The 10467-nt window shown below is 35.3% G+C and overlaps 1 protein-coding gene across 1 annotated transcript in view; it reads right to left on the bottom strand.

The window, feature by feature from the left end:
* Zmym4 (zinc finger MYM-type containing 4) overlaps positions 1-10467 on the bottom strand; it is a 127087-nt gene that overhangs the window by 49552 nt on the left and 67068 nt on the right. Inside the window, exons 8-14 of the mRNA XM_013348319.2 lie at positions 7935-8109; positions 7621-7833; positions 3766-3916; positions 3201-3316; positions 2579-2854; positions 1984-2134; positions 1114-1286 (exon numbers count right to left, since the gene is read on the bottom strand). Of these exons, the coding sequence (XP_013203773.1) occupies positions 1114-1286; positions 1984-2134; positions 2579-2854; positions 3201-3316; positions 3766-3916; positions 7621-7833; positions 7935-8109 (1255 nt within the window). The remainder of the gene's footprint in view (positions 1-1113; positions 1287-1983; positions 2135-2578; positions 2855-3200; positions 3317-3765; positions 3917-7620; positions 7834-7934; positions 8110-10467) is intronic.

Here is a 10467-nt window from a genome sequence, read left to right as displayed (position 1 = left end):
GGATCTCTGTGAGTTCGAGACCAGTCTGGTCTACAAGAGCTAGTGCCAGGACAGGCTCCAAATCCACAGAGAAACCCTGTCTCGAAAAAACAAAAAAATAAAAAATGAATAAAAACCAACTTAAAGGGCTGGAAAGATGGCTCAGTGGTTAAGAGCACTGCTTGCTCTTTCAGGGGTCCTGAGTTCAATTCCCAGCAACCACATGGTGGCTCACATCCATCGGTTAGGAGAGCTGGTGCCCTCTTCTGGTGTGCAAGAATACATGCAGACAGAACACTGTATAAATAATAAATATTAAAAAAAACTACACAAGGAAAGGAGGGGAGATCATCATTTAAAAAAAAAAAACCAACTTATATTATTAGCAAACACATAGTAAGTAGCAATTTAAAAACAAAGTTTTGATCCTACAAGTTGGCTCAACAGGTAAAGTCACTTACTGCCATGTCTGATAACCTGAGTTCTATCTCCAGGAACAACATGTTCTCACTTGACCTCTTTCCATACATGTGCAAAGCATGCATGTAACTATACTGACACACAGGCATACACAGATGTGCACAAAAAATTAGATCAATGTAACAAAAGTAAAAATTAATAAAAACAAATTTTAAAAAAAAAATCAACTTAAAGCCAGACGGTAGGGGAGCATGCCTTTAATCCCAGCACTTGGGAGGCAGAGTCAGGAGGATCTCTGTAAGTTCGAGACCAGCCTGGTCTACAGAGCTAGTTCCACGACAGGCTCCAAAGCTACAGAGAAACCCTGTCTCAACCCCCCCCAAATAATAATAATTAATTAATTAATTAAAAATTAAAAAGAGACTATTTCAGCAATGTCTTAACCTCAAAAAATCAACTTAAGCAAGGTTTCTGTTCTTCACAATACAGAAGACAAATTCGTTTATTTAAATGAAAAATCATTAAAATATTTAATGCCATAAGTCAGCTGTATCTACTATAGAAAATTCTCCCACATGTTGTACTAATTGCGAAGAAACAAAATATTTAAAATTAAAGACATTTTAATAATCAAGTTATTCTTTGTACATGAAATTAAGAAAAGCTAATGCTAATTCTCCCCAAACACAGACATGTGAATGATATTTTTTTTACCTGATAAAACAAAACTGTATACTTCGACATGCATTCTTCACAACAGAAGTCTTCCACCTTTCCACCCAAATTATTCTGTATCAGTTTGGGAGATGTCTGTAAACAGTAACTGCACATTTTACAGTGACTTCCCCAGCGTTTCCCCAAGTCATGTTTATAAAGCAATTTGCAACCTATGAAGTCAGGAAAGATAAAATTAATAATGTGGCAAATAATTACTTACATTTAAAGAATTTATAACAGCACTGTATCTTCATACCTGGGACCTAACCAACAGGCAGGTGAAGAAATCAATTAAAGGATCAAAACTAACTCTGTGTGTGTGGATTGAAACATATATCATGTATAGTAAGTTTCATAAAGCTTTTGCTTTATTTGAAATGTGAAAATACACTAGGTTGTAATATGAAATGTAATTATTTTGTGTTACACAGATCAAGAAGGATAACACTGCCATTTTACAGTGAATTGAACCATTCTTAAACATACACATCATCTAAATAAAGAAAACAATTTAACTTCCTTTTGATATTCCTAGTCAAACAATTTATATTCAAAAACACAAATTTAGGATGTCATGAGAACTTAAAAATGTCCATCTTGACATGAGTACCTAAATGTCTTTGAGTTCTCCATCAAATTAATGAGGACAAACATTCTGTATTACCATCTTCTGCATTGTACTTTGGGGTTCTTTCACGTCATTTTAATAACTATATAAAATTAAGACTACATAAAAACAGCAAATTACCAAAAGACTTTGTAAGCATGTACAAAAGATAAACCGGCAAGATAAATTGGCACGGTAATCCGTAAACAACTACTTAAGAAACCACGACCAATGCTCAAGAGTAAGATTTTTCTTTTTACCTTCACTACAAAATGACTTGTCAGCACCTGAGAATCGCACAGTCTCCTTTATAATTTTCTCAATTTTACAATATTCACACATTGCCATTACATTATTAATTTTCTTATATTCATCAGAACAATTCTTGCCACAGAACTGAAACATTCTACCCTGTAAAGAAATATTAAGTAGTAATTAGACATTTAGTTTGTTATGAAAATTTTCATCCTTCAAAAATACAGGGTATGAAGTTGGCCATGAGGCAGCACATGTCTGTAATCCCAGCACTCAGTAGGCAGAGACAGACAGATCTCTCGAAATTTAAAGCGAGTGTCTACATACTGAATTCCAGGCCAGCCAGAGCTACACAGTAAGCATGTCTCAAAAACAAAATACCCAAACAGTACAATTTTAAGATAGAAAATAAAAATATATTTATAGACATAACCATTTATATTCAAACTCTTATGAATCTATACTTTCCTGTTCTATTTCCTTTGTATTTTGTTGAAAGAGGTTCACAGTGAGGAACCACAGTTGATTTTAAACTCACAATCCTCCCCCTTACCCTCCTATGTACACAAGCAACCATAGCAGCTATAAGCTCACACTTACCTTGTAGTCAAGAAGCTCTGGTTTTGTGGCAAAAAGACGATTACAGTGTTGACACCTAAGCTTTACCACACTTCGTGCAAACCCAACATGCTGGGACTGGGCAGCAAGCCGCTGGAGACCAGCTGCAGCAGAGCTGTTGATGGAGGTGGGGGACACGGCAGGAGTATTCCCTCCACCTGCAGAACCTGCTGAACCTGTAGGGATGCTCACAATTACTTGGCCCTGAGACAAGGGCACTACTGAAGAATTCATTCCAGTTGGTTTGTTGAACAAATTCTGAAAAAGTAAAACAATAAAAATAGGTCTCTTTAACCACTTGTTGAAGAAATAGGAATTATGCCCCTATGTATGCCAAGCAAGGCTCTAGTAATGCAACAAGCTAGCTTCCTTGGCATTGAACACCTTAAAACTGAATGGGGCAAGCCTCACTTATAGAGAAAAATAATCTAATAATCTTCAAAACTACTATACTCCCAACAGTGATTTAATTTTATGGAGGACAGTTAAGTGACTTCTAAGCTGAAAAGCTGTAACAGAAACAGACAACCCTGGTACAGTATGTTTGTACTACTACAGTAGGTGAGTCACTGACTGAAGAAGAGGAAGATTCCCGAAGTCCTACCTGGAAAGCTACCACACAACTGTAGCTGCAGAAGTTGCGTATACTTCCATCTGACATGGCTAGATGATACTGAGGGATTGCTGAGGTTTTACAACTGTTACACTGAACTTGTACACCTTAGCAAATGAAAGTAAAAGCTATGAGTCACACATGAACCTATGAGGAATTAAGTATCATAGACAAAAATTCAATTTTTAGGTTAAGCTATAGGAACTGAAGCTAACCTCAATCATGCCACATCTATCAAAAACTAACTGAACATTTAAAAGTTTTAAGTTTTTAAATAGTCATAATCTACCCTGGAATTATAAAATAAATGGATCTTGAAATATATTGGATGTGGACAATGATGATACATTAAAGAGGGAATCTGTAATCCATTCAGTAAGGGGGATGCATAAATAGGTAAGCAATAAATAAGATAACAGGTAATATTTTACAATAAAAATGTGAAATATAATTGCCCTAAAAATCAACTAAATTTAGACAAAAATTTGGGTCAGCAAAAAAGTAGTAACTAATTTCCCAACTATTACAATTTTATAGTTTATGAAAGCAGTATTACCTGCAGAAGTAACCATTTTAACTCTGTAAGCAGATAAGCAATTAACAGAACAGAAAAGTTCTGTCTTCCCCAAGCTATTGGTATTCTCAATCATTTCTGCTGAGGATCTCAATGATTTGCAAAGCGCACATGGTGTTATTTTGGCTGATTTCTAGTAACAGAATAAAACAACATTCATTTTTACTAAATTCATAAGGCATAATTCTTTGAAATGTTTAAACTTAACTCTGTTGAAATATCATGTGTGGTGTTAGGAATCAATCCCAGGGCCCTGCATGGTGCATTTTCCCCCTTACTCATGAAGTATTTTAAATCAGTAGTTTTCCAAATGATCACCATTACAATCTTCAGTAAAAAGCTTCACAAAGGGAACGTATGTTATTCTGAAATTCTGAGTTTGTATATTACATATGTATGCACACAAAAGTGAAAAGCGTTTCACAGAGCAACATACATCATGGAAACATACATTATGCTTTCATATATCTAATGTATTTCATTAGAAAAGTGTTAGATATAATCTAGCAAATTTAAGATCTGACAATTGATTATAAACATTGTTTTTAAAAGATTGTTTTCTACACTAATACAACGACTCTCCTTTATATTAGCTGTAAAGTGTAAAGCACTTCCTACAAGAGCTGTTATTTAAAAGCAATGAAGTTTTAACTTAAGGAAATCAGTAAACTTACTAGAAAAAACAGTATCAATCCTTTCCATCAAATAGCAATACATTCACTGTAAGCAGCAAGATGGCAGATCTTGTAAACAAGGAGTCTGACAGAGTACTCAACAGAAAATAATTGTAAATACTATTACCCCATCACACACTTAAGAAAACACTGTTCAAGCTATAACTAAGAGATTTTAAGATTGTTTTCCCTTTCTATGGTAAATTGTAAAATTGATATTAAAATGGATGCATTATTAACATACACCTCATGTGGAATATCTTCTAATTCCCAGATCAGAACTATAAACACAACCCTAATTTAAAAGACATGAGTCAGAACTCATCTTTGTGAAACTTTGCTGACACACTAGTCCCACCAACTATGTTCTCTTCGTGCACACAGTACACAAGACTTCCATCACACCATCTTTATCTGCTGGTTTATTTGTATGTCAGAAATATGCCTTCCCACAAAACAGGAACTGGATTCAATGTTTAAATAAATTAAAAAACAAAAGAAAGTGGCAGCAATAACCATCTACAAAAAGCCAGGATCTGTATTAGTGTTTCTGATCTTACTTTACATAATCCTGAACAAAATATAGTTTTCATAGCTTTTATCAGGGTAAAACAAACAAACAAAACACAACAACCTAGAATCCATGTTTTCCCCATGTAAAATTGTACCTGAACATACTGGACTGGTCTTACCCAGTACATCAAAAATCTTTGGTTTGGTGTTTTGCTGTTGTTGTTGGGGGGGGGGGTATTTCTGTTTTTGTTATGGAGATAGTCTCAATATGTAACTCTAGATGGCTTGAAACTCACTATATAAATCAAAATAGCCACAAACTCACATGTGTCTTCCTCTAACTCACAACTGCTGGAGACTAAAGATATGTAACACCATGCCAGGCCCTTGTATTTTTGAAAGAGTGGGAGACAGGGAATATTAAATTCTTGCCCCCAACATATTTTAATAGACAAGAAGTATTTCCAAAATTAAAATTTAAAACTCAGTCTTAAAGTAAGATGTTTTATTCTATTTCTCCTTTTACAAAGTATGACTAAACTTTTAGTGTCTGACACAATATCAGGAAAAGGACTTCTAAAAATGTTATCTATTTTCATTTGTGAGAGAAAAACATTAATATATATTATATAATGAAGTTGAACCCTTTCAAAAATTATACATTAGATTTAAATTGAAATTCCTATAATTTTAAAAATAAAAAGTTGAATTTTTTTATATTTATTTATTTATTTATTATGTATACAATATTTTGTCTGTGTGCATGTCTGCAGGCCAGAAGAGGGCACCAGACCCTATTACAGATGGTTGTGAGCCACCATGTGGTTGCCGGGAATTGAACTCAGGACCTTTGGAAGAACAGGCAATGCTCTTAACCACTGAGCCATCTCTCCAGCCCTACAAAGTTGAATTTATACAGCGAGTACCAGACCACCCAGTGCTACACTGTGAGAGCAAGAACAAAATTGAAAGCAATAGTAAAACCTAACTATACTATTCCCTGATTTTGGTGGACTATATATAAATTCACTATGTATTAAGGGGGGGGGAAAGGCCAATCAGCAAATGCGATAAACAGGAAGCCACTGCAAAATACAAAATATAAAAGCGTTTACCATCCCATTAAAACAGTAGTCCTCAGCCGGGCGGTGGTGGCGCACACCTTTAATCCCAGCACTCGGGAGGCAGAGGCAGGTGGATCTCTGTGAGTTCGAGACCAGCCTGGTCTACAAGAGCTAGTTCCAGGACAGGCTCCAAAACCACAGAGAAACCCTGTCAACAAAAAACAAAAAACAACAACAAAAAAAACCCAGTAGTCCTCAACCTTTGTAATTCTATGACTTTTTAATACAGTTCCTCAGGTTATGGTGACCCCCAATCATAAAATTTTCATTGCTATTTCTTAACACTAATTTTACTACCGCTATGAAATCGTAATGTAAATATCTGTATTTTCCAATAGTCTTAGGTGAACCATGACTCATTCGACCACAAATGGGTCATGACCCACAAATTGAGAACAACTGGTTTAGGGCTCCCAATTATGAAACTAACATTTGACAAAAATTTACTGGTAAAATATGATACAAAACACAAAACAGCATAAAAGACCCTTATCACAGAGTTCATCCAGTTTATTCTCTGCAAATTTCTAATTCACAAAGTAACAAATAACCCTCATTTATTCTATTTCATAGGAAAATTCTTTTAGCATCCAGGAGGCAGAGGCAGGTGGATTTCTGACCTCGAGGCTAGCCTGGTCTAGAGAGTTCCAGGACATCCAGGGCTACACAGAGAAAAACCTGTCTCAAAAAACAAGCAACAACAAATAAAAAACCTTCTTTACTAAGATTTTTACTTTCTTGTTTACAACTGTAATTATATGATTCCATTTGCAAGAAAATATGTTATGCATACACACACACACACACAAACAATCTGGACCATTTTCATTAAAATAAAATAAATAAATACACATACACACTTATCAAAATATATTTCAAAGATCAGAAGGATACACAATAAAAAGTTAAGACTGGTTATCCTTAGGAGATGCATTTCTGCTTTATGCTTGGGTTATTTAAAATTACTATTCAAAAATACAAATCACATCTGAAATAACAGCCATGTCCTAGCCAAGCATAGTAAATGCAGATAATTCCTACATTTGGCAAACTGAGGCATGATGGAGGCAAATAATATGGACTGGACCATATAAAAAATTCCAGGAAGACATGGCTGCATAATGAGACCCTGTCTCAAAAACCAAAGCCACACCCTATGCATTTCTTATTGGTTCTTCCAGATAGTTTTTCTGAGCAAATGGCTGTCCTGGAACTCACCCTGTAGACCAGGCTGACCTCAAACTCACAGAGATCTGCCTGCCTCTGCCTTCCGAGCTGGGATTAAGGTGTGAGCCACGATTGCCTGACTGGAAGATGCATTTCTTAATGCATGTACAGAAATTGGGACAAATAACTCTATTTCAGAACATTTAATATATATGCATTTAATAAACACCATCTACATGTAAAAATATAATCAAATACTTATCTCATTATTTTAAACAACTGTGTCAAAAATAATTTCTACCCAAAGGTTTTACTCCCTTGAAATGAAAAAGATAGCAAGATTAAATACAATCAAATACCTGCTTGTATGAGGTGACACACATTGAGCTACAAAACTTCTTAGACTGTCCCTCAATCTGAAGCACATGGCACTGTCCAGAGCCACTGTAACAGTAACCACCACAGTTCTCACAACAGTTCATAGTCAGGTTGTTAGCAGAGCGAAATTTAGAGAAGCAGGCATCACTGCAGAGTTTATGGACCACGTTCTGGTAATTAACTTCATGTCGAATCTAAGAACAAAGTAACACCGAAACAACAAACACAGAATCAAACACTGTTCTCTAGGCATAAGCAATAAACTTATTCCCCCAAGAATAAAGAGGTAACTTACAACAGCGTTCTTCTGACACATGCTGCATTTGGTTGAAATGCTATTTGTATTTATGGTAACAATGGGTTTTTTTTTCAGTTCATATGTTGACAAGCATGACTGACTGCAAAAATCCTTACTGGTGGTACTATTTTCAAACTGCGCACTGATCACATCCTTTGGATTTAAAATGTCTCTAAAATAATAACAAAGATAAAATTAAGTCCCAGGATATTACAAATTGCTTTTGTGTGTAAAGCAACCAAATATAACCAGGCTTATAGCAAAGGGAAAAGATGCATTGGTGTCTTCTTCTATCCATCTCCACTTATTTTCTCAACTTGGATCTCAATGACTGGCCAGCAACCTCTACAGATTAACCCAGGTCCACCCCCAACCCTGCCGCACTAGGATTAGAGAACCTTGCTGCCCAAATGGCTTTTCCTTGAACACTGACGATTGACACAGCACTCACTGAGCCAATTTCTCAGCCCTGGAATTTAAACTGTGAAATAAGTTTAGAGTTCTCCTCAATAAATTTAGAGATCGTTGAGTCTTTTCTTATATAGGTAACATACCACTTACTACATACAAGTATTATAACAATAATGTTTTCAAAATTAAAAAAATACATGGAATGGAGCCATGAGTAATGGTTCTTGCCAGTTTACTTCTGAATGCTGACTAAGGAGGCTGAGGCAGGAAGATTGTAAATTCAAGGCTAAACATGGCCACACAGTCAACACAGTGAGTTGAATTCCAGACCAGTCTTGGCTGAGACCCGGACAGATGAAGAGTACTGATGAATTGCATTCAATGTAGAGGAGATTGAACACTTTAATTTTCTTCTTTAAAATCATCTGTATTTTCAAAGTATTCAATAAAAACAATGACATATAAAATTATTTTCAAATATTATGTGCAGGATCTTGTGTGTGTGCATCTCCATGTGTATTGTTCCTTCTACCTTCTTTGCATTTTATTTTTGTTTTTGTTTTTTATGTGCCAGTATACTCAATGTGTGTACACCACAAAGGCTGAAGTTAGAGGACAACTTAGGGTTCCAGGACATGAATTCAGGTCCTAAATCTTTGGAGCCAGTACTTTTACTCACTGAGCCATCTTGCACACCTCCAAAACAGAGTCTCTCATTGAACCTGAAACTTAAAGATATTCAGATAGACTGGCTGTCCACTGAGTTAAGAGGATGAACTACTCTCTGCCTTCCCAGTGCTGATGATTTGAACTCAGCTCCTCACAAGGCACCCCATTTTACAAATAAGCTATTTACCCAGTCCAATGTGATAAGGGTTAAGCATTGCTACTTAGATGTCCACAGCTAATAAAATTTAATATATAACCATAAGTAAAGTAATGAAGACAATGAAGAAAGAATCCCTAAGGATTAGGTATCCTACCACTCCAGCATATATCAAGGTGTGGAAGAAACATTTCTCATTCATCTCAATAAATTTACAGATCAATTCTCATGACAGAAAAAAAAGAAATAATCACATATATTCTGAAAGCTACAAAAATTCAGAAAAATTCTATGAATATCGTTAACAAAAATGTGATCTAACAGAATCCACAAATATATTCCAAATTATTTATCTAAGATTTGAAATTAATATAAAAAATTTTTAGGTTCTTCTTATTAAAAAACTAAACATTAAACAATAATAAAAATGTAATTCAGCATGATAATCCTAAGGGTTCAATAATGGCACACATATATTAGGTGGTAACTAGCAGCTATCTAATTGCACTTACGGCCAGCTCAACAAGAAGAAAAGGATGTCTAGTACTGGAAATCTAGCCAACTACCAGGGCCTAATGAAGTCATGGATCTCAGATGAGAACCTACATCTGCCACTTAACTAAATCGGCATAATCCCTAGCTGCATTCTAAATATTTATTCTTGCAGCTAAGTGCAGTTTTTACTCATTATTAAAGAAACTTCCATTTGTAATGAACAAAGATATTGGAAAAAATCAAAACTGATCAAAATGTAGAGAACAAGAGACTGAGTGGTGTCCAGTAGGAACAAATACACTGACAACACAGTTTCCACATCTGACGCTCAGAGATCCTTGCAGCAAAGGGGCAGTACTGTTCTAATGACTATGTACATTAACAGAGGGAAGAGAGGAAGGTCAAGTGACAAATAGGAAATGAAAGGTCTTCTGTCCATGGAAAAGGATAAAGCAAAATTAGGAGAAAAGTATAATGAAAAATGAGAATAAAAGAAAAAAATTTAAAAATCCTGAGAAGACAAGTTGGTAAATAAACAGTGCTTAAAAAAAAAACAGAAAAATAGAAATGGGAGAGTAAAGAATAAAAATAGATAAAAGACTAAATGAGTGAGATAAAACAGATAAAAACTGAAAACCTTGAGGTGTAAGGCAAAAACACAAGCATCATGGTTCAACTATTATTTTTTTTTGTTGTTTTGATCTTTCGAGACAGGGTTTCTCTGTAGCTTTGGAGCCTGTCCTGGAACTAGCTCTTGTAGACCAGGCTGGTCTCGAACTCACAGAGATCCTCCTGCCT

The sequence above is a fragment of the Microtus ochrogaster genome, chromosome 10 (genome assembly GCF_000317375.1).
Source record: "Microtus ochrogaster isolate Prairie Vole_2 chromosome 10, MicOch1.0, whole genome shotgun sequence".
NCBI classification, from domain to species: domain Eukaryota; kingdom Metazoa; phylum Chordata; class Mammalia; order Rodentia; family Cricetidae; genus Microtus; species Microtus ochrogaster.
Note: the sequence above shows the minus strand (reverse complement) of the source record. Positions and strands in the feature narration are given on the sequence as shown.